The following is a 25,098-nucleotide window of genomic DNA, read 5'->3' on the forward strand; positions in this document are numbered from 1 at the left end:
ACGCAGGTAGACTCCGCCTCATCGCTCTTCTGTGCGCCTCCTCCCAAGTTTTTGCGCGTGCAGGCGGAACACTCCCGCAGTTTGGATCGGGACACGGCAGAGAGCGGACGCGTCGCGTGGAGACTCCAAAACCTTTCCGCGTGGGACGCACGGGCAACGCGGTTTTGTGTTTACCCGCAAAGTTTGGACACAAAGTTTGGACTCCAACGTATATCCCGCTCGGATTTTTATTATTTTTTATTTTTGTCTAGATCGCGTCGTAAAGGGTAAGTGACATCTCGCCTTTTTTTGTGTTTTGATCTCTTTCACCCACGCACACCACACGTGTATGTACTGTCGTGCGTGGAAAGATAACACGATGAGGAAAATCTGGACGCGGGTGAATGAATGAGAGATCGTTCAGGATTTACCTCTCACATAAAAACAAACCTACTGGAGTGCTCTCATACGCTACTCTAATGTTTTCACTTATTTCCATTACTGAAATGCTCTCACACGCTACTGAACCGCTCTCATTCATACTACTGAAACGCTCTCCCACACACCTTAAGTGCTCTCATACATACTACTGAAATGCGTTCATACACACTACAAATATTTTTTTCCCTAATATATCCCCCTCTACTGAGTTTCTTTAACGCTCACATACAGTATTGAAATGCTTTTATATACGCACTATTGAACTGCTCTCATATACACACTCATGAAACACTCTCAGACTTTACTGAAAGGCTCGTACACATTGCTAGAATGTAGTCATGCTCACTACTGAAACACTCTCAAACACTGCTGAAACACTCATGCACTGCGGAAATGTGCTCATACACGCTATTGAACTGCTCTCATACACACACATGAAACACTCTCAGACATTACTGAAAGACTCGTACGCATTGCTATAATGCAGTCATGCTCACTACTGAAACACTCTCAAACACTGCTGAAACACTCTCATGCACTGCTGAAATGTGCTCATACACACTATTGAACTGCTCTCATACGCATTGCTGAAACGCTTAACAATAATGCTTCAAGGACTAAACAAGGCTTGGAAATCATTCAAACTCAGATGCCGGTGGCACAATTTGCCAAAAGCATTACGGTTCTTGATTTGGCATATGAAAATGATCCTCATGAAGCGAAAAAGAAAAGAGTGGGAAAAAAATGTAGGGCACCAAAGATTTCACATTCAGTCTCTTTTCTTGGTCCGACATATAACAACAATAAACTGTCAAAACTACAAAAAAAACAAAGACTAAAAAATACAATTGTAATTGGACATATCACAGTAAACCCTGGAAGACCAAAAAAAACAAAAGCAAAAAAAAATCAAGTGGGTTTCTTGGATATGATTAAAAATTTATTGAGTTCTTGATCTTGGCTAAGACACCATTCGAAATCCATAGGGTTCTTTAGGTGCCATGCAGCAGTAAGCCTTCCAAGAAACTGAAGAATATGACTGACCACATTTTAAATCATCTAAATCAATAAGACGGTTACAGAAAAAGGTTGACAAGCTAATAAGGAACTAAAACTAATAGAAGTATTGCCAAGAAGCTGAACAGCAATGAATGGGGACCCTCTTCAGCTGGAGTTCTCCTGTTTCCTCAAAACCAAGAGGCTTGTTGTTGTGACCAGGATCGGAGAAGAAGAAGAAGAAGAAGAAGAAGAAGAAGAAGAAGAAGGCTGAGAATAGCAAAGAAGGCTGAGGCGGAGCGCGAGGAAAGCAAACATTCCTGACTTGCTGCCTCAGCAATTTAATTAAGTTTTTCTTTTGGGGGGTGGGGGGGGGATGTTGCAAGGGCGAGCACCTCAAGGTGGAGCCCCCCCCCCCCCTGCTTCCCAGGTTGGAGTAATCCCGAGGGGTCAGCTCATAAGTGCTGCGGTCACGCCGCCATGACAACTGAATTCAAGGAAAGATCCCCAATAAGGGACTTGAATAAGCTTAATCAAGGAAGTTAAGAGGTACAAGGTGAACAAGTCTTACTAAGTTTGTGCGTGTCAGTGTGTGTGTGTGTGTGTGTGTGTGTGTGTGTGCGCGCGCGCATGTGTTGTTATCAGCCACACTAACTGCTCCGCTTAGTGGGCTTTAAAAATGGACATATTTAGGTTTTTAATTGCCTGTATACAAATTACAAATACAGTGACACCTTGAGTTAACAGTTTGTTTTGTTTGGTAACTCAAAATAAAACTTTCCATTAGAACAGGACAGTTTATGTGGTTGTTTTAAATACATAATAGGTAATTGTCTTTGTTTTGTCTTTAGATTTTGACATTAAAACCTCAACCGGGAGTGGCAATAAATAGCTTGAAGCTTCTTTTTAGAAAAATATTTCCTATGTGCCAAAATGCTGCTCGGTGTGAAGTAAGATTAATTTGGTCAGGTGACTTGTCAGTCAAGGTACCATTCAGACATATAATATACTTTGTAACACGCAAAGATTTGATGACGAAACATGAAGAACCTCAACTCAACTTTTATCTATAGAGCACTTTAAAAAGAAACACAGATGAAGTAAAGTGCCCTACGTGAAGAAAACACAATTGAAGATAAAACGATTAAAAACTGTAAAGCAATAACAAAGTTAAAAATTAATAAAACACTAAAACGAGGCCAGTCTCATGCTTGCTTGAAAGCCAAGGAATAAAAATGGGTTTTATGATTTTCAAAAGCTGTCGTAATAATAGTCGTTTTTCGCAGATATGCCTGTGAGTATTGTTATATACTGTATACTGTCTATGTTTGTTGCTGCACCGTTTGCGTTCAAATATATGCGTTGTTTAAAAGTTTACAACTACTGCATGCTACTTTTGTAGCCCGTTTATGGCGTTTCGCATTGTGTGTTAGCATTAAGCAAGTGGATGTTCGTAAGACAGAGGCTGCTAGATGAGCTGAACCTTGTTTGGGGTCAATCAGAGGCACAGGGTTAAGGTTAACACAAGTCTGAAAGTGATTGTGAGCGCAGCCACATCCCCAGTTGCAGTATAAAAGGGTGTGCACACTTCTGGGTCATATATATTTTTTACTTCCCCTCTTAAAAAGATGTTTTTTTTTTTTTGAATTCTCGATTTAGTTGTACAAGCTATAGGTCACATTTACGGTTGCAAAAGTTGAAATGATTGAACTTGGTCTCATTTGTGTGTGTGTGTGTGTGTCTGTATATATATGATAAACAGTCAAAAATGTTCTTACTGTAATCTTTGAAAGCTTCAGCCACCATCTTTTGTCAAATTTCCTTCGAAATTAATAGGATTCTTTCTTTGACGGAGGGCAATAAGAGTTCAGTTGCAAATGCAAGCCTCCGGGGCCAAATGAATCCCGTCACAAATGTGGAATGTAGCAGAATCCGTCATTTCTTTTCAGCATGCGTTTTGGTCTTGTATGTTATACTGTACTGCACTTCTACTCAGCTCAAACAAAAGCCAAAATATTTTGCTAATGATCACTCAACAGTGATTAATGCTACTTATATCACGATGACTTTGGCATTTCCTATAAGCCACACAATTTTCACCACGTCACATTGCATATTTTTAAAGAGGCATTAATATGCCACGCTTTTAAGCTTGAAACCTTGCTCTTGATCCCCCTAGAGGCTTCTTAATGGTTTTGGCTCGAATATTGTGGCTTGCAAAAATTCTTTATTTTGGACAAGGTTGTGTTTAGCACAACTTCATTCAACAAACATCATGTTTTTTTCACTGTCTCGTGAAAGCACCACTTTGCTCTTGTAATATCATTGGTACGTCTTTGTTTCTTTAAAAAAATAAAACAAACAAAAAAAATTCTCATTCTATCATGACTTTATTTTCGTATTATGACTTCCCTCCATGAAAATAGAACTTTATTCTCGTAGCATTACGTCTTTTTTCTTGCAAAAGTACATTATTCTCATGTCTTTTTGTGTAATAATCCATCTTTATTCTTGTAGTATTGTCTATTTTCTTCATAAAATACAACTTTTTTTCTCTCAGAAATACCTACATACACAACAGTATTGTGTATTTATTTATTTTTAAATATTTTTTTTTTTTTGTAACATTACAATTTCTTCCCCCCCCTCTTCAAAAATACATAATTTTATTCTCCTAACAATATCTATACATTTCTATTTTATCCTCATGTGTACAGTTTTTTGTTTTTTTTGCAGCATTGTAGAATTGATGGTAACGTAGTCTGCTGTTGTATATGTAACTTGGTTTTAGATTTCAGTGACAAACAGGCTCACATTACATCTTTACAGGTCATCTTGACACTTCAGGAATTGTAGAAGCAAAACTACACGGACAGACCCGAGCCTCAGCACGCTCACCAGAGGGGAACTTCTTTTCCTCTTAGAAGTCACCCCCCACCCGCCCCCCCCAAGGGAGGCTTTAGGGCTTTCTACTCCTTTTATAAGCCATGAAGTGTGTCTCCAAGTACCTCCCCCCCTCATCCCCTCAGTGTGTTGTATAAACACGGTGCCTCAGTAGGAAGGTAACGAGCGCGACGTTTCTATAAAGAGCTCTCGCCATGCACATTCCTCAGTGGTACCAGGAGGCACCGGCGTACGGAGGCGTAGATCTTCGCTCTGGCGGCGACATTATGAACGAATGGCATCAAAGTTTCAACAATTAATTTGGTGATTCTTTTGTGTACCACTAGAGGAAGCCCGCATACCACTAGTAATATGCGTACGGCCACACTTTGAGAAACACTGCTAGATGAAGTGTTGATGTTTGAACCTGATGTGGTATGTTCATCTTTAATTTAGTTTTCCTACCACCTACTTGCCTATCTTTCGAGCTACTGTACCTTCAAGTCAACATACCGATTACGCAACATATCAGCTTAGCTACATGTCTAGCGGGCCTGCTACCTATCTTTGTACTTACCTACCTTCTTACGTGACTACCTACAAGGACTGTGCGAGATTTTTTTTGTGCATCGTCATCGCAATGTACGTGTGTGCAATAGTCACATATAGTCTGCTGCGATGTTGGTGTACTGTAATATACAGTGAATCAACTGTAATATTAAAAGTGACCAGCAGAGGGACCTGTTCGGACATGCTCAAAAGATTAAAAGGTCACCTGCTGCATTTCCTATTTCGCTCTTCTGAATGAATTCAGGCAGGCAGGCAGCAGTTGCATTCAGGGACACTGTGTAAATGGGAGTGAATGTGTTCTTTTGTAATACAGTACATAATTGTAAAAATGGATTACTAGGAAAATTATTTTTCATCAGAATGCTTTAGTTAAAACACTGTACGATCACACTGTGATAATATGGAATTTATTTTGTTTTGTAATAAGAACAGATAAATAATTTTGTTAATATAGTCAGCCAGAGCTGCGAGGAATTGACTAATGTCCTTTCACTGTCGTTCCTGTCATACTGTGTTGCATGTTTTTGTTTACACATTAAGAACAACAGTCCTGTTTTTGTTTTAATTCATCATATTAAAAAACACAATTTAAGCGACAAGTTTTTCCTCGTTTTTGAGATTGTAGGGTGAAAGCTGCAGCTAGCTACTAGTGTGGACTGAATGGGTGCCAACAATGGGGAAATGAAAAGCTATTTTTTTTTTAGGGTAATAGCCCGTCAGCAACATACTGGAAAAAAAAGAACGATGAACTAGTTTATTTTTGGACCAGTGAACTAAGTTCAAAATTATGAACTATAAACTGAACTCATTCATTTTTGAAATGATGAACTGAACTTTGAACTTGGGCGTGTAAAATAATTAACTTCCCAACACTGATCCTGTATTATTTCACATCGCAATATGTATGGCAGGTTTAAAAAAAATAAAAATAATATTTGTTCCAATATCGTGCAACCCTATCACTTAGCTACCGACAAGTCAAAATGCCTACCTTCTGTAGCCATCAACCTATTTAGCTTCCTAACCATCTACTTACCTACAATCCAACATACTTACTAACCTACCTACTACCTCCACAGTCCCCACAAGCCTAGCTACCTTCCTATTTTTCTACCTATCAACAAGCATGTCCACTTATCTACATATCTAGTTAGCTTGCTAGCTACACTACCACTACTACTACAATCCAACATGCATACCTACCTACCTACCTACTAGCTCTGCACAAACCAACACAACTACCTACATATCCGCTTATAGCCACCTATCTGCCATAGTACTTACAAGTCAAACATGCCTACCTACCTTGACATCTATATATCTATCTTTCAGCTATCTGTATATCCCTAGCAGCATAACTCCCTACTTAAATTTTGTATTTTTTTTTAAATGCATGCTTTCCTAGTCCCTACTTACCTACCCATCTACCTACCTGGCTATCTACTTTCCGAACCTACACTGATGTTTGCTGAAGCGCTATTATGTGATTTAACCTACCTACATAACATTCATACCTACCACCTGTAGTTTGCTGTAGTGCCACCTGAAGGTTACCACAACACTGTGTCTGCATTTCTCCTGAGGGTGTGAATTTCACCAACGTACTGTATATAAACTGTTAACTACTTCAATTTTTCCAGATATGTGCAAAACTTGCATTTATCCATAAACATGCAAAAGTGTTGTAGAATGGATGCATGAAAAAGGGGTAGACAGGAAGACAAAAGCACAGCAGTTCTGTCACCTGAGGGGACGTTTGCTCAGTTATCCCGTAACCTCAGATCAGACGATATGACACGCATGTCCGTGTAACTTACACCGTTGTCGTACAAGCCGCTCCTCCAGTCACCGCTCGTGCCTCGGAGGTGTTCACAGGTCACAACTTCGGCCTTCTCGAGCGCTTCTCAATCCCGAGGCCAGGGCCTCTCAAACGTTTTGGGTCCAGCGGGGAAATTCTTACCACCTCCTCCTAATCACAATGGTAATTAAATATAACTACAACGTGTACCTCCAAATGATTTCAAAAGCCACCTATTTAAAAAAAAAAAAAAAAAAAGTAAAGTCAACAACAAATTCAAATTGTCAAAAGTCAATAGTGCACAGTATACACAAGTATAGGGGAATTGGAAAAAAACTTTCACATCTAGAGGTTATGAAAAAGCTGTACACTTTCATTCCAATATGCTACCCCCACCTAGAGGTTATGAAAAAGGTGAAGCCTACACTTTCATTCCAATATGACAGGCGTACATATGACTGCATATATGTACAGTTGTGCTCATAAGTTTACATACCCTGGCAGAATTTGTGAAATAGTTTTTTTTTTTTTTTTTTTTTTTTTTAATAGGACCGATGACTGAACAACAACCATAAATTTCTTTATGGTTATGTTTTGTTTAATGACTACTTTTTTTGAAATGCTTGACAGTTTAATTTTAATCCCAATAAAATAAAATTAAATGTGATTCACCTGGCCCTTCAAGTTTTCTTTAAAGAATTGTACCCATCTTACAAATGCTGCCTAGGCAATCAAACTTATGAGCACAACTGTGTGTTTTCTCATTTACTAAATAAAAGTAGGGCTGTGAATTTCAAAATAAGGGCAAGTAAATCAAAAGAAAGTTACATGTTCAAATAAAGTGCTTAACTTCAGAATAATTATTTGAAAAAGCTAACAAAATACAGATAATACTTCATGTTTTGAACATGTAGAAGCAAAATCATGCATTGTAAAAATGCATTATACATGGGGAGAAGGGTTAACTTGAGGTCAACTTTGGGGGTGGGTATTATACATGGGTAGCAATGCTTTGAGAATAAAGTTGGATTATTTTCACAGTGAAGTTGTAATATTATAATATTAAATTTCAACAAGGGAAGAATGTAATATTAACAAGTGCATTTTTAAAAATTACATATTTTATTCCAGGAAAAAATGCCTTTATTCTTAAAAAAAAAAAAACTCGAGTATATTCTTGAAGAAATATGCCTTTTGCTCTAAAAAAACAAACAAACAAACAAACAAAAAGTACAGTAATACACATTTTCTTCGAAAGAGTTACAAATTATTCATGCATGGATATCAGCAAAATGTAATCTACTCTGAGAACACTTGATCTCGCCTGATCTCGGCAAAAGACAAGGCGTGGGGAGGTGGGCGCAAAGGTGACTGGCAGTGATTGGCGATGATGCCCAGCCATGGCAGTCACAGTGTGGATGAGAAACCTAGTCAACCCGAAAGTATGTATTGGGGCACAGCACAACTTGTAGGTGATCCGTAGTGGGACGGGAAGAATATTTATCCACAGCCATCTCACACTGGCTGTTGACAAGTCTTCTAAAGTAAGGCAATGTGTTCAATTTACCCATCCCATTGTGTTTATTTTGCCCATCGTGGCATAATTTAGTGTTGAATATGTGTGTGTGTGTGTGTGTGTGTGTGTGTGTGTGTGTGTGTGTGTGTGTGTGGGAGAGTTCGAGGGAGTCACTGTGAGAGCATGCACACTTGTGCAGTGTGTATGTAAATAACAGGCTGTTTTGCATGTTTTGGTATAAAAGCTGGATTAGTGAATTACTTGTTACAGAAAACTAATATTACCAAACATTTATTGAGTGGCAGTAGGCCTATACATGTGGTGGTAGCTGGGAAGAAAATTTGATTTATGTGTTGATTCGTCAAAATCATATCAGAGCTTTGAACTGGCCCAAAGCTAAGGTAGGGAGGTGTCATTGGTTTATTGGTGCATAGGTTCTCAAAATGTAGGCATGGTCTTTTTGAAATAATACAACATATCCGTTTTTTTGCAAATCATTTTGTGGACCCCAAAGCTACGGGTCGCTGACCCGAGTTTGAGAACGCCAGCCGAAGGCTACCATCTGTATCTAGAGCTGTGCGTCTATGAAAATGCATGATTCAACATAATACCTATGCAACATCATGCACAGAAAAGCACACTCACAATGATGTCCATGTCGCAGGCCTCGCTGCGGGCTTTCTGAGGATTAGGAGGTGAAAAGTCACCATTTGGGGAGGGGGGGCCTCGCGTGGTCCACATCATCGGGCCATATGAAGAACAAAATGACAAAGCAGACTAGAGACTGAAAGCATGCAGAGAGACGGATGACTCACATTTTCATCTTCCACTAAACGCTTTAATAAAATATGAAAGGATCGGGACATCTCGACAGCTACTTATTTGTTATAAAATCACCTGCTTCTTGTATGGTTATTTTTTTGACAAACAGATGGTAATGTTCAAATTAAATGAGCAAATAGTTCAACAAATCAAGTTGAGTGTTTGGATGATAAAGCGTGTTTACTTGTCAACTGGTAAAAATGCAAATGTTTTTCTTTAAAATGTTTCACATACAGATAACAGTGTTATCCAAAGAATACGTGATCACGCATATCTGCAAAAAAGACAAAATAAAACACTGTACTATGCATGCCAGGCCAGTAGGTGGCGATGTCAATGTAAGGAAACATCTGGACGAACTCTAAGTCAGCGAAGATAGGATATGCAAATGAATACTTTACTGGACACAGTATTCCTGCATGTCTGTTTCTACATACTAGCGTTTTTAGCATTTACATTGCAATGTAATGCTTTCCTTTGAAACACGTTAGACTCCCAAAATCACTGGTGTCATGTAAATGAAAGGCCCAAATGAGATCTACATTACAGTAGAGTTTAGTTCTAGAAGCAGGTCTCAAACTGAACAAGTAAAAAGGTAAATCATTATTGGTAAATGAAAATGGTGCCAACTAGTGGCCTGACATGCACATTACAACATTTTCTGTATGAAGCGTGGTTTGAACAATGTTTGTGTAACTTTTTTTTTTGTGTGTGTTACCGTACCTTAAGAGACGTCGTTTCTTTGCACGCGTCCTGCAGCTTGTGTGGTTTTTGGACATCTTGTTCACAGATGAGAGCTGAAAGCCATGTGAAATAGACAACAAACAGATCCAAACAAATGAGACAAGCGATTAGCAGAGGTGTGTTTTTAGAGTGCGTGTGGCCCATAAAACATCAGCAAAGTTAGTTTTAGATGAGGTATGTACAGACACCAGCGCCAGGTAGAAGAAGTTACATAGCAAATCCATTATTCATTGTGAGTTGGTTTTTTTTGTAAGGAGATCCATCTTCTATAACGCTTGTCCTCATTAAAGTCGCGGGTATGCTGGAGCCTCTCCCAGCTGACTTTGGGAAAAAGGTGGGGTACACCCTGGCGCACTGTAACATGAAGTTCGAACATGAGCGCTGCGCTTAAATATAATGTTGTTGTTTCAGATAGCGTAGACGGTGTAGTGGTTCTGGATCTGACCCAGCCTTGCTGATCACACCACGGGCGGACAAACTCTGTGTCGGTTTGTCGCTTATTCAAATTAGCCTCAGTGTCATGTAACATTGTTGCGGACGCGCAGAACAATTTGCAGAACCATTTTATTTGCGGATACCAAAAGATTTACTTGGTTGTTTAATTTTACACTGAATCGGTGGGCTATTTATAAACAAGACATTAAAAAGTCAACCTTTCATAATATGTCCCCATTAAAAAGCATTTTAGCCCTAGAGTCATAATTTTATTTGGTTCACGCTCACATTTAGTGGACAATACTTTTCTTCATAGATTCACTGTCATTCAAAAAATAGAAGCAGCTGACTCGTTTAATGGATTTTGTTGATCAACCCTTAGAATGGATTTGGATCGCAATTTGAAGGTGTACCTAATGAAGTGGCCGGCAACCAGTGCATATTTTCGTTGTTTTTTTTTTTTTAAGTCGTTTCTCTTCATGCGCGCACATTGGGCCGAGTGCCATTTGTTACGATGAGCGTAGCCATAGCCTCTCGCCAGACCGAGACGCTCCATCAACAAACACGCTCGCTCCGAGACGAGCAGTCAAGCAGCGGAGTCGCCACGGTTACAAACGTTTCAGAGTTGGATGTTCACCGGTCAGCAGATGGTTCTTGTTGGAAAGAAAAAAGATTTATGAGACAGGTCTAGAAGATGTAAAGGTGATATATCTCTGTTGCCTTTGATTGGTTCATTTAGACTTTTGACATCCCATAAATGTAGCACTCATTCGAACTTGATTGCATACTACAGCTTCATGACCTCCACTGCAGCGGAGGGTTTCAAAATAAGTTAAATATTGAGGTCGGGGTGCCAAAAATCACAAATTATCCCCCTTGCTGCCTCAAAAAAAATTGACTTATTATAGTAACGTCAACATTTAAATGCCAATAGAGAACAAATCTGTTCAATGACACTCCCAGTTGAAGTTTACTGTCAAACTAAACAAAACTAGGAGAATTACACATATTTGAAACAACCATGTTGTTTCACTTTTCGGTCTGCTAACATAATGCTAGTGGTAACAACAGCGCTTATATATACACATATATTCCCATTTTAGCAACGGCTATTTGAACACAAATGCAAAGACCTGAGATGAGCGAGCAGGAGCGGCATCCCATCTGTCTATTTTATGCTGCCCCCAGGTGGCCAAGGCGGGCACACCACAGGGAGCAGCAAAATGGCAACCCAAAGTTGATGCAGTGCGACAAAAACTGTTTAATTCTCTTTCATCCATCCATCCATTTTCTGAGCCGCTTCTCCTCACTAGGGTCGCGGGCGTGCTGGAGCCTATCCCAGCAATCTTCAGGCGAGAGGTGGGGTACAGCCTGAACTGGTCGCCAGCCAATCACAGGGCACATAGAAACAAACAACCATCCGCGCACACATTCACACCTAATGGCAATTTAGAGTCCTAAATCAACCGACCATGCATGTTTTTGGGATGTGGGAGGAAACTTAATTATGTCATTTATAAAGTACAATCTTGTAGAGGGCAATTTTCCCATTAAATAAAACCAAAAACAAAATATAATTTTTTGTTTTTTGTTTTGTTTTTGGGAAGCTGGAACGGATTTTTAGTACAATCGTGAAGCCAATGAGAAGCCGTGCCATCATGACTTTAAACTTGAACGAAAACCACATGGAAGCCATGTTCTTTTTGGACCAGTCTGAACTGAATTAGTTGTCCTCGGCTTCAGCGTGACCTCCACTGGGGCGTCATGTTCTCCAAAACTGATAACATGCGTGTTTATTCCATATTATGACTTCTTCTTCTTCTTTTTACCATGTGATGCCATGGCCGATTAAGGCACCGTGCTATTTTTAATAGAGCATAACCATGTCAGAAGTCCCTTTTGTGTCTTTCCAACAAAGAAGCATTAACCATGTTATCAGTGTGAAATCAAATTAGGTTATGTGTGTGCGTGCGAGTGCGTACAGCCCTTCCTGCCACACAACAGCATCATTTTGCCTCCGTCCCGAGCCTGACAACAGGCCTCGGGGAACGTCACAGTCGTGTGTCGAGTCGAGCGCCTCGCCACGAGTGTGCTCATGTTTTCAGGCCCTCCCCCCCAACCCCGGATGAGACTGAATTGAAGTCATCAGTAAAATATGAGGCGCCTTCAGGGACATCATTTTCACAAACACAAGTGAAATGCCCTCACAAATTACACTCAGTCGTGTTTTAGTCAGTGTTGGGGAGTAACTAATTACATGTAACTGGAGTATGTAATGATTTCATTATAAAAGTTATGTAATTGGTATCCAATACCTTACTGGAAGAAAAAGTGTCATTAAATTACAGGTGCTTTGGTAAATTTCCATGATTACAATTTGAAAAATAACCTCATAAGCTCAGATTCTTTCTCATATCGCTTCCTCCTTCTAAAGCCGACGATTGCGATTGGCTCTCTCCGGTCATGGGCCACTCTGCCGTAGTCTCAAACATGATATATTTTTCCAAATATGACAGCATTTCAACTTGAGCATATCAGTACGACACACGTCTTTCAGTAGTGCTTGTGAAAGCATTTCAGCGGCCATACACATACTGTGCACACCATACACACTATACATAGAGTCCTTCTCAAACTATGCTACAAAGAACAATAAAACTGTGTTGTGCGCCACAATGTTTTCCATCTTGGAAAACCTCAGTGGCTTCCGTATTTGTCTACTCTGGTGGAGGCGAGCGGTTTTACGTCTGCTTTCACACTGTTAAAAAATGTCAGGGATCATGTCTGCTCTCGTGGTCAAAACAAAACAAAACAAAAACAACAAAATGGGCCAAGTAGACGGTTAAAAGTCAGACTTGTGTGATGTGGTGCAGAATGAAGCCATTGTTTCTCATTGCTGCAGTCAAGGTCGCAAGATTGGAACCCGTGTAGGCAGACAAACGCTCTAATTGATTCCTTTGCTACACAGTGTGTGTGTGTTTACTTTACTGAAGGATTTGTGAGGAGTTTAAGTAAATAGATAAGTGACTTAAGTAAACATAAGTCCTCCTCCACACACACACATACCCACACACACAGACATACACAGACATCGTTTAATGTTGTTAATAAATTGTGGCATACTCATTTGCTGAATAATCCGTGTGTGTGTGCGTGCGTGTGTAGCAGTTCCTATAGTATACTTCCAAGTTCTTGTCAGCAGTAAATCCGCTGACACTCTTGAACTAACACTGCTGTAACGAGGTGATCCAAGCAGCGGGGGACACTTTTTAGTTTTGTGAGTGTGTGTGTGTGTGCATGTGTGCATGTGTGCACGCACGTGTCCGTTCTTGCGCATCTGGTTGACGATTTATTAAGTTGGTGCACCAGAAGCAGAGTATGTCTAAAGCTGATCTGGAAAGTGTCTTTATTAATTATATTCTTTTACTTGCAATGGATTGTTGGGTTATAATCATAACAACCAAGACGCCGTTTTCTTCCGCTATTTTTCAAGGCTGTAATTTATTGCAATTCTTTAAAATGTTTACGATTTTTTAATATTATTTTAATGCTACATTTTACCAACAAAAATATAATTTTCAATGCAATTATTGTCACGGTAACTTTAAACTTAACTTTTTAAATATTATTTTAAATCCATCTTAAATGCTATTTTCAATGTTGTTATAGTAAAAGTACATTAAAATATTTTTTTAACTCAGTTTTAAAAGCTATTTTTAATGCTATTATTCTAACTCAATTTGTAATGCTATTTTTACTTCTATTTCTTTAACAATATTTTTAAAGCTATTATTTTAAGAAAATTGTGAAACACTCATTTTAATGCTATTATAGTCCCAATATTTTAAAACATATTTTTAAAGCTATTATTTAAATTATAGTTTCAAATCCTTTTTTTGATGCTATTTCTTAACACTATTTTTCATTAAATTTTAAAATAATCTTTAATGCTATTATTTTAATGCCCGCAGCTGCTATTATAACAATATTTTAAACACTTTTTATTGTATTTAAATCAAAGCAAGTAATTTTAACCTGGGGATTGCAATTTAAATCGTTAATTCGATTTTCTCAATACAAATGGTTTATTTCAAACTTGGAGTTTGTTTTAAAAAAAATTGGCATACTATGAAAACATAATTATGACTAATACATCTTTCTGTTAAAGAAAAACATACCTTAATCAACTAACGATGACATAGCAAAGCCCTTAAGAGAACAATTAAACATTTTAAATGGTTCAATAGCAACTGGTCTGGTTTTCCGGTCAAAGGTCAGTTTAGTTGTGGACCTGTTTGGACTTGTCGGAAATGAAGGGGAACCAAGCAACAGAGCAAATTGTAGCCAGCCAGAGGCCGGACGACTGTGTTCAACAGGGCTCGAGGGACGCAACAAGGCATGAGATAAATAAATACAGAGCAAGAGTGTGCCAATTTGTTTAATTCTCAAAGGTGATGGAAACCTCAATGACTACCAGATTGCTGGTAACCGTTGTGTCTCAACACCAGCTTTTGAAATCTCTTCATAAACTGGCTGTAAAATTTGACGTATGGAAGTAATGTGATTCCGTTGGGACAGATTTTATCCATTTGGGTCTTGTGTAAACAGGCCCTACAATATGCGTTGTTTGGTTGTCGATACAGGCCGTGAAGCAGATGTCATTTGCATGGACAGTGGTAGGAAGTAGAGGAAGGTTTATTGTCTGGAAAACGAGAATGAAAACCTTGGGGAATCTTTAGCTTGAAAAACATTTACAGTTTCTCTTGCCTCTTTCGGCTTTCGTCTGCAGGTCAGACATCGCTTCCAGATGTAAGCAGCTCATTAAGAAAAGTGGGAGCAATTAGACTCGTGGTTGCCTCAAGGTAAAAATATTTTGGTGGAGATTTGTTGCTGAAAAGCAGTTCTATGAAAAGAACTTGGTTGGTTTATTGTCTAGTTTAGGAAGTGAGTCAGGGAACCAGGGGTCAACCAGTCCAGACTTGGTCGTTCTTGGTGATGTCCTTAGGCTTTGAGCCTTTGCTCACTAAGTCAGGTGTCCATAGTCTGGTACTAGAATCTTCTATCTGATAGTCAGCCAGATGCTTTGTACATTGCCTTATCCCATGGGGTGCACGATACAATCAGTGGCATTCTAGACCGAATTTAGAGGGGTGGACAGACTGGGCCCAAAGGGTTTTTCAGAGTGGCCAGAATACAGTCGTCAAAGGGGAGGGTGCTGACTGAATATTTTGTCAGAAAAGTCCAGTCACAACCCCAAACGTCCACTGCATACAATGTCTAAATGTAATGTATGTACCAAATTCTGGTGTTTTGACTCCAATGGCCAATAAATCGCCATTAGTCAAATCCACATGACAAAGCATCCAGTTTTATTTGGCCACTCAGGAGGTTGAAGAAAGGTTAGTCTGGTTAGGTGAGCTGGAGCCTATCACGGCTGACTTTTGGCGAGAGAAGAGGGAAAGACCTGAGCCAAGTTTTGATTAGCAAAGAGATAAAAATAGCAAAAACAACCGCAGGATCCAAATAAAGAAAAACAAAAAAACAGTATCATTTTAGGACGAAGAGAAGAGTCGAGCTGTCTGAGAGGTTTGCTTGTGTTGCCAGATGCCTTGTGGCATATTTACAAGGAGCTTTTTCGACGGCTGATTTCCTGTTGCTGGCAGACACAACTGGCTCAGGAGCAGCAAGATATTAAGAGGTGAGCACACAAGCTCCTGCATTCCATAAAGTAACTAGTATAGTATCTAGTATTTATGGAGGATTTATTTTTAATAATCCATTTGGTATCGCAAGACCAGTCCATTTCTGGCGGACACTAGATAAACCCAGGAGTGTTTGCGGGCCACTGGCCGCTCCTAGAACCGCCACTGGATCAGATTATCCAAAATATGAACTTGTTCATGAACTTTCGTTCATTGAACTCTTTCAAGTACAACACTGTGCCTGTATGAACAATCGCTGTTGCAGCCGGCTTGACAGTCAGTGGCTGAGATGGTAAAATACACGATGGCAAAACATTAAATTGCTAAAATGTTACTCAAGTTATTTCTTCTAAAAGTTCGAGGTTTCAATTCCAAAGAGCGAGTGACTTTGATGACTGAACCAAATGTGCTTAGCTGCGCCGTGATAGGTCGAGAGAATAGAGACTTAGGGTGTCTCTCAATTCTCTGACTAGCTTTTTGTTCTCTCTGCAAGAGTATCATATACAACAGTGTCCCGGCAAATAAAGAAATGAGCCCGAAAGCCTCTGTAGCGTCCCCCAAAATGCCTTCCGGGCGGCGTAGTTTTCTTCCACATTTGTTTCTATCGAACGTATTTTCTATGGATCTCGATCACGTGTCTAACGCGATACATATTGACATTGATGTAGCGCCCAACCCTACTTTCAACCCAAAATCATCTGGGATAGACTCCAGTTCAGTTGCAACCCTGCACATGATAAGCCGTCTAGAAAATCGATGAATGGTTTCCATTGAGTTGTGCGCTCCATTTTGCCTCAGTTGCTTCAAGACCCGATAAATCCATTCCAAAGAATAGACAGAAATGAACAACTACTACTGAACAATCATTCCATCGATTATTGTGCCCATCTATGGTGTACACCATGAGTTATGAGTTCAGAGGCCACGTCATGTTTTAGAGCACAGTTACCACACGGCATCAGAATGGCAATAAATCTAACACTTAGAGAAACTCAATTCTTTTCTAAGTGACTGGTCATCTTAATATAGACCCCAATGTACTTGTCACTCTGTAGTCTAGACAGCAGTTGTCAGGTGTTTACGGCCCACACGGGAGATGGTCCCCCCTATGGTTAGTAGCCGCTAACTTTTTCCTTAAACTCTAACTTGTAACTGTGTCAATCTGACGTTGGAAAAATGTGGATTGTTCAAGTATTTTACAAGTTAACACAATATGGCATGTAGGAACATTTTCTAGCAGTAAATGGACGAGAAAACCATCCATCCATTTTTGCGGGTAAGCTGCAGCCTAACTCTGGATGTTTTTCGAATGAGGGAGAAAGCCGCAGTACCTGGAGAAAACCCCGGGAAGAACATGTAAAGTCCAAACGCTGACATTTGAACCCCGAATCTTAGAACTGTGAGGCCAACCTGCTAACCACTAACTCACTGTGCTAACCTGTACTGACATAACGATGCACCATATAAAATATTGATATTTTGTCCCAGCCCTGTGAGCTAACATCCTACACTACAACTCAATGTTTGGATTACACAACAGCCAGGTTGCACATATTCACATTCCGTTGAGACAATTGCATTTTGGAGTGATTCCGAGCCTTAAAGTGACTTCTGAGCTTGTCAGGCATGAAGTAACAGGATATTCCACTTTGGGGAGTTTGAGGGAGTGGGAGTGAATGTTTGTTTTTCCTCTCCAAGAAAATGAAGTAATCTCCCTTTGGAAACATGTTCTCGAATGTAATTTATGTTCCCCATCTTTGCTCTTTCGTACCTTTATTATTTACTCCCACCCCCTTTGTCCCTCTTCTACCTCTGTCCAGTAGACATCTGATTTCCAAACAACGAAGAAAAACTGTACGTTTGTGTAAAGTACATCTTTTCACAAGCCACAACTACAGAGCCCCCTTATATTGACGCAATCATGGTTATTTTACAACCCATATCTCCAGTTTATCTTTTACCTGAGTTCTTTAATCCACCTAACGCTCTTCATCGGAATGCCAAATAAATTAACGACCTATAGTGAGTCGAGCCGCCTGCAGAGATTCATCCACGGGAGTTCTTTTGATGCTTCAGCACTACTTGATAGAAAAGAAACATACAATAGAAGACTGTGTTCCAATTAGAGCGAAGAAAAACTGAAAATTGCAGAAGTGACTTCACACACCAGAACATTCATTCATTCATCTTCCGTTCCGCTTATCCTCACTAAGGGTCGCGGGCGTGCTGGAGCCTATCCCAGCAATCTTCGGGCGATAGGCGGGGTACACCCTGAACTGGTCGCCAGCCAATCACAGGGCACATAGAAACAAACAAACATTCGCGCACACATTCACACCTACGGGCAATTTAGAGTCTTCAATCAACCTACTATGCATGTTTTTGTGATGTGGGAGGAAAGCGGAGTGCCCGGAGAAACCCCACACAGGCACGGGGAGAATATGCAAACTGCACACAGGTGGGGCCAGGATTTGAACCCCGGTCCTCAGAACTGTGAGGCAGATGTGCTAACCAGTCGATCACCGTGCCGCCCACATCAGAACAATTAAAATAATTTTCATAATTATACAGCCACAGATCGAACACTGACGCGGGCATTTCTACAGGATGTCAGGTGAGGTTGGTGACGTGGAGCTTGGCAGATTTTGTGTACAAATACTACAGTAAGAACGTTAGCAATAGAACCACTGAGTAATATGCTGAGATAAGCAATATACAAATGCACAAGATGAAGCTCATGCAGAAACTTTAAACCCTATTTAATTGTTATGAGAACTATTTATATGTAACACTTAGCATTTATATGTAGCGAGAACATGATATATTTATTTTAGATTCGATTAAAATTGCATTTTTTTTTTTAAACTAGATCATGATAATTTTGGATTGTTCCGCCTTAGACAGACTTGTGAAAAGCTTGTAAAAATATCTACCCACTCCCTTTTTTTTGTCTGCATCCTTTCACCCCACCCGCTTATATTTTTCTCCCCCAAATACTCTTATTACAGGGAGGACAAAGGTTCATGTGGGTTTGTCTCACAGTGAGCAATGGCTGCAGTGCATTGTGGGTAACTTAATCCAGCTGCGTCGGTGACTGTCCATCTGCTGCCGTTAACCATGCGAAATATGTTGCATGTTGGCCGTTGATCTCGGGTGGGTGTCTTGACCCGCTTTGCTTTATGTCAACGGCCATGTTTCTTTTTCACGTCGTTAATGGCACAGGTTCTACGGCACGCGAAGGAGAAGACCTAATGTCTGAATACTGTGTCACATTTAATTAAGACTGAAAAAGTAGGAACTGGCGTTGTAAGTCTTGATGGCAGATTCTTGGCTTAGGGATATAGTGATGCCGTCAGTCCTGAAAGCCTTTAAAAAAAAAACACACACCCTTAAAAAATAAGGGCTGAAAAAGAGCTAATCTGGAATTAATATAAAGGTAGATGATCCGTCTTAAAGTAACATCTTTACAAACCGCCTTCATCATTTATTTCCAGTCTCTGTGACCAGCCAAAGTCACGAATCACTATTAACACGTTTTTGTTTTGTTTTTTTGTCTCCATTTTGTCTTTCAGAGTTCTAAGCCTGGAATTACCATGTTGCCTCATCTCGTGCTCCTTTTCCTCTCCTCCAGTCTGGTTTCATCCTTCGAGTGCCCAGCAGAGTGTACTTGTCACAGTCCGGGCTCAATATTTTGCATCAATCGACGGTCCAACACTGTGCCCCGAGTCCCAGCCAGCACTGTCAATCTTTACATCTTCCAAAACGGCATCAATGCTTTGACCCGAAACGACTTCACAGGTCTAGGGGACTTGGATTTGCTAGATCTTAGCCAGAATGAGTTGGGAGAGCTTCCGGATAGTGTATTCAAGGTGTTGTCGAAGCTGAAGAACTTGGATTTGTCCTCTAATGTCATTACACACATTTCCAAAGACAGCTTTTCTGGCTTGGTGCAGCTTGAGAGACTGTATCTCCACCAAAATCTCATCCAGAGCATCAATCAAGAAGCTTTTGAAGGTTTAGAAATGCTACTGGAACTCAAGCTTCAAGGGAACAAACTCACCTCCTTGCCCTCCCTTAATTTACCCAGGCTTCTGCTTCTAGACCTGAGTTACAACAACATCCCAAACATGGATGTCTCAGCCCTTCAGACACCCCACTTAGAAGCCCTTAAAATGGCTTCTCTTGGGCTTATCTCTTTGCATGAAGATCTTGTAGCCTCCTTGAGGAATCTCCACGAGCTAGACATCTCCATGAACCAATTAGCAGAGGTTCCTCCAGCCCTAAAGAAGGACTCCTTAAAGGGCTTGATCAAGCTCAACCTATCTGCCAATCCATTGGGTGAGCTCAGGACAGAAGACTTTCAGAAACTCACCGGGCTCCAAGAATTAGATCTCAGTGGTCTCAATCTTCAGGGATTTCCCCAAGACTTTTTCCAGACCTTCCCTAGACTGATATATCTGGCAGCAGCTGAGAATCCATTCAATTGTTTGTGTCCCCTCGCTTGGTTTGTAGTATGGCTTAAAGAGAAGATTATAAATCTAGGGAGGCTTGAGGAGACCAGGTGTCACTTTCCTCTAGCTAACGCTGGGAAGAAGCTTTCAGTACTGGACCACACGGATTTGGGATGTCCACCGACCACAACTTTGCTGATGAAGACACCCGTGGGGAGTACTCTAGCACCACAAGGTCCTACCACGTCCCAAGAAACAACCCATACCAATGCAATTCCTCCTCCTCCTCCTCCTCCCCCACCACCAAGTGAACAAACCCTGGACTCAAAAACAGACCCGCTTCCATCAGAATCTCCTGCCTACCCTAGCTCCACCAGTGAGGAATACGACCACCACATCTGTCCACCAAACATCTGTCTAAATGGTGGCACTTGTAATTTTTACCCAATGGGGCAACTGGGCTGCCTGTGTCCTTCAGGAACATCTGGACTCTATTGTGAAAATGTCAACGACGTACCTCAACGACCAAAACTTTCAGAAACAGAAGTGTCTGTTGAGGCTTCCACGGTTCATGCAAAACTTGATGCCATCAGCTCCCGCCAGGTGACCTCCACCTCTATTCTCCTTGATCTGCAACTCTTCATCAAGACACGGCCAAATATCCGTGGCATCAGGCTGACCTATAGCAATCTCTCGGGCCCCGACCGCCGCCCCATTATTTTGAGTGTACCGGCATCCTACCCTGAGTACACGCTGCGTGGACTCAGACCCAACTGTACCTACTTAGTCTGTGCAAGTCCCCTTGGGGAGAGAATGACCACAAGGGTCAACAGCTCAGTGGAGACTGGGTCCTGCACGGAAGCTCGGACTGCAGGGGTTCCACTGACATCCTTAGAACCCCGAGTGGAGACACAGAGCTCACTCACATATACTCTCATTCCTGCCATAGCTGCTCTGGCACTGGTGGTGGTGTTGGCATTGGTGGCTGCTCTGATCATCTGTCTGAGAAAAAGGAGGCAGAGGAAGGCAGGAATGGAGCTCGAGCTCGGTCCTGCTGATCCTGATGATTCCTTGGAAGTGGAGGGCATCAAGGCATGTCCGGAAAATGGGGGAAAGGGTCCAAAACCCCACAAACAGACTGAGATTGACCGTTGTCACACTCCAAAGCCGCCCACGTCCTTGCAACAAAATGGCAATTTGGACTATGAGGTACCATTGATGCAAGGACACTCACCCTCAAATAACAATCGATCATCCCTTAAGCCATCGTATTTCTAAGATGCAATAATATATGTGTAGTGGTTAAGCATTGTAAGGTTTTGTTCCAGTTTGAGTGTGGCACTTATCCTTTGGTTTGTAAAATGACATTACTACTGACTGGATTGCCCATTCAGAGAATGAGGAGTAGTAGTCAGATTTACAGCATATTGGAAATGAGCTAAACCACTACGGGACAACGAGCAGACTGTGGTTTCAAATGGGTTTGGTGGTGAGAAAAACCTAACCAAGTGATTAAACAAAGTGCAATTGACAAGAAAAGACCTTGTAGCAGAAAAAGTGCCATTATTTTTAACATGGACACAACTGTTGACAATGGTTTGTTTTAAAACTGTTTCTTGTTCAAGGAAACAGTGAATGAGTTGTAAAATCTGTTGCTGGACTTGGGCGCGAAACTGGAGGAAATCGTAGCTATGCACGATATAAAACATGAAGATTTGAACTTTGATACGCTTTGACTCAGCTGCATTTAAACCGGAACTGAAAGGAGTTTTGCTATTACTTTCCACTGTTACCATCATGCAATAACATCACTGGTCAGATAACGCTTCAAATATTGTCGACCAGACTCACTGACATTTGTGGAGCTAAACTTCCAAGCATACCAAGTTGGATTGTACTCTGTCAACACACCCATCTGTAATTCTCTCCACACGTCCAATCGCTTTTAGCTCTGTGGGAGCTAAATTGGCCGTGAAAGACAAATGGACTGCATGACGAGCCACTGAGTCTGCCCACTTTGTCGTGCCGTGACAGGAAGGCTGTTTTGTCTGGCTGTTGTTAGGATAATTGTTGATGTTTTATATTGTTTTTGCCATATGTCAATTCAGTATTGCTGTTATTGCGATTTGAAACTTTAATTGTTTTTACATTGGGTGGGGGGGAGTGGGGGAACCTGCCTACAAGTCACTAATGATTGTAGTAATTCTTTGCAATGGATGCTGAGATGGATGTTACTAAATAATATAGGACTCAGGTAGTCATCAACTTTGTACAAAACGACATGTTAATCTTTTTTTTATTTGTATCTGTACTCGTGCTTGTGTAGATGTAAGTTCTAATTGTCATTCAAGTACCAGAATCTGGCCAAGAATGGTCAAAATGACCAGCAATAGCCTCGCCCAAGCGGTTTTAGCGAAGATAGATAATTGTGCAAAGTAGCACCATCCAAGAAAGCGCTTCCATTCTCAAAGACCGGTCTTGTGATATGTAATTCAAAATTTAAATAACAGTTTTTGATTTTGCTGACACTGCAAGATATGTCATACCGTCATTCTGAGGACAAAGGCCAAAAATTTAGATTGAAAGACTCGTATAATAAAGAGTCTTTTCCAAACTTCTGTCCCCCTGAAGTCAACTATTTTATCTTGATCATCATTGTGAGCTTTTTTTTTTAATCCTCTTCTTGTGCGAAGAGAGAAATCTTAACCAGCTAAAGTGTAAATGTTTTACAGCAGAGTGCCACTAGGCATGCAGATGTGTTTTAAAACAATGCTCATAAAACAAAATGTTACATCTTGGCTACAGATGAAGCTACATGATAATTAAACAGCTTTTTTTTAAAAAAAAAAAAGAAAAAAAAGAAAAGGTAAAACTGCTTTGTCAGGTTTTCGTGACTGACTGCAATATAATGTGAATTCATACGTCACACATATATGTACCATCTGCAAAGCCAATTAACGCATCAACTGGAAACATTTTATGCTGCTTTGGACTATGAAAGGGACCAGCAGCTGTTTGCAACATGGTCGCTAAAGCACCATCGTGCTGTGTATTGTTTGTCAAAAGTGTTTTGTCAGAAAATTATGCCAACAAGGACAGTATTAAAAAATATACATTTTCTATACAACAGTGTCGTGCGTTGAATTGAAATGATAGATATTCTGAAAGTTATTTCAAGGTTGTCCGTCTTCATTCAAAAATGAAACCCTGACTTAATAGGTTTGTGTCAAAAAAGGTGAGCCGACCTGACTTTGTATATTTCGTATATACGACTAATATTGACAGGACTACTGCAAATAAAGGCGGACTTTTTGATATAATCCTTGCACTGGTTCTCATTACATTGTGTCGCTGTACCTAATTACGTGGTAATTGTAACTTTAGCATGGAAGTAATTACTATGCCTGTATCCAAGTACGTTGAAAGTGTAACTAGCCACTTAAATGGTGCACTAGTTTTTCCACATGCCTTAAATCGCAGCGGTTTCAAGTAGAAGCTAGTATTGTGCCATCTGAGGGAGGATTTCCCGTTAAAGCACACACACACACAGAGCCTATATTATCTTATTTCACTCATGCATACATGCGAATTCACTAACCTCGACCACAATGAGATTACTTTGGGACTTTATGTTGGTTTGCGTCCATTTTCTATCTTTCTCATAGCCAAGAACATATGACTAAACTCCCTTATTTTGCCATTTGTGGTTTTCTTGTTAATGGGTCATTGGCATCTTCAACATATCCGAACATTTTGGTTAAATCAAGGAAATTGTACGATCGAAGAATCAAAATAATGTGTTTTAGGTGCAAATTGGGTCATCGTGTCGTTTGGTCAAAGTATAATCCAACCAATATCGTGAGTGACAAAGGCTTTAACGGTTAAGAAAAATGAAGTCCAGACTTGCAGCGCAATGTGCTTCTTGTTTAAAAGCTCTCCCACATGGACTTTTGCAGGGTGCTGGGGCTGCTTGAGGGCGCTCAAATTATGGGAACAATCATCTGGTAGTAATAGATATAGTGGAGCCCTGCTGGAGGTACACAGATGAGGAAAGCAGAGGGTAAAAGTACACTGCAGACAGATCCTTACAATGTTCACGATTAAGCCCTACGGACTGCTATAACAATGTGTCTATGACTTATTTCATCAGTGAAGAAAAACAACCACCTTAGCACCGTGAATTGCAGTCACACTGCATTTGAAATAAAGATTTGAATGATCCCTGTGTAAGACCCTGGAAAAGAAAAAAAAAAGTCTAATTTGACATAAAACAGACAAGAGTATTAATAAGCTTGCCAATTTTTTAATGAATGCATAAATGACCACATCCAGCGGTAGAATGGTGTGGGTGTCTCTGCTGAATTTGCTGCTCAAGTTTCACCTGTCAAGCAAATAAATTCATTCTTACAGTATTGCTCACGCTACAGGCTGAAAAACATGTGCTGCTGTATTAAATAAACAGTTAACTTCCCCTTCAAGGTGAGTTTGCTGTTAAAAAAGAAAAAAAACACTTCATCATATATGTTAAAACTGTCTGTATCAGGCATGTGCACAGACATTTTTGTGAGCAGGTGCTCTAGGCACAAAAAGGGCACCCATCGCAAAAATTATTCATACAATTAAGAAAAAATCACTAGTGCATATGTATTTATTTCTGTTAACACAATCAAAACAGTAAATAATGCGACTATAACAAAGGGAAGCTACAATAGATGTACAAAGTCAACACACCCCTGTTCAATTGGGCTAAAGACGAAATTC

At 40.3% G+C, this 25,098-nt stretch overlaps 2 protein-coding genes across 6 annotated transcripts in view; one reads left to right on the forward strand and one right to left on the reverse strand.

The window, feature by feature from the left end:
* Positions 1-23,670, forward strand: LOC133477290 (vasorin-like). Its single transcript, XM_061771896.1, has 2 exons — positions 1-266; positions 19,459-23,670. The coding sequence occupies exon 2, from the start codon at positions 19,480-19,482 to the stop codon at positions 21,613-21,615; it is 2,136 nt and encodes a 711-aa protein (XP_061627880.1). The 5' UTR covers positions 1-266; positions 19,459-19,479; the 3' UTR covers positions 21,616-23,670.
* Positions 1-25,098, reverse strand: part of LOC133477292 (beta-1,3-galactosyltransferase 2-like) — a 71,443-nt gene that overhangs the window by 25,957 nt on the left and 20,388 nt on the right. For all 5 annotated transcript variants that reach the window (XM_061771908.1, XM_061771904.1, XM_061771907.1 and 2 more), the window contains 2 exons: positions 8,829-9,802; positions 6,687-6,838 (listed from right to left, as the gene is read on the reverse strand). The gene's annotated coding sequence lies outside the window, so the exon portion shown is untranslated. The remainder of the gene's footprint in view (positions 1-6,686; positions 6,839-8,828; positions 9,803-25,098) is intronic.

This window comes from Phyllopteryx taeniolatus, chromosome 4 (assembly GCF_024500385.1).
Source record: "Phyllopteryx taeniolatus isolate TA_2022b chromosome 4, UOR_Ptae_1.2, whole genome shotgun sequence".
Classification (NCBI taxonomy): domain Eukaryota; kingdom Metazoa; phylum Chordata; class Actinopteri; order Syngnathiformes; family Syngnathidae; genus Phyllopteryx; species Phyllopteryx taeniolatus.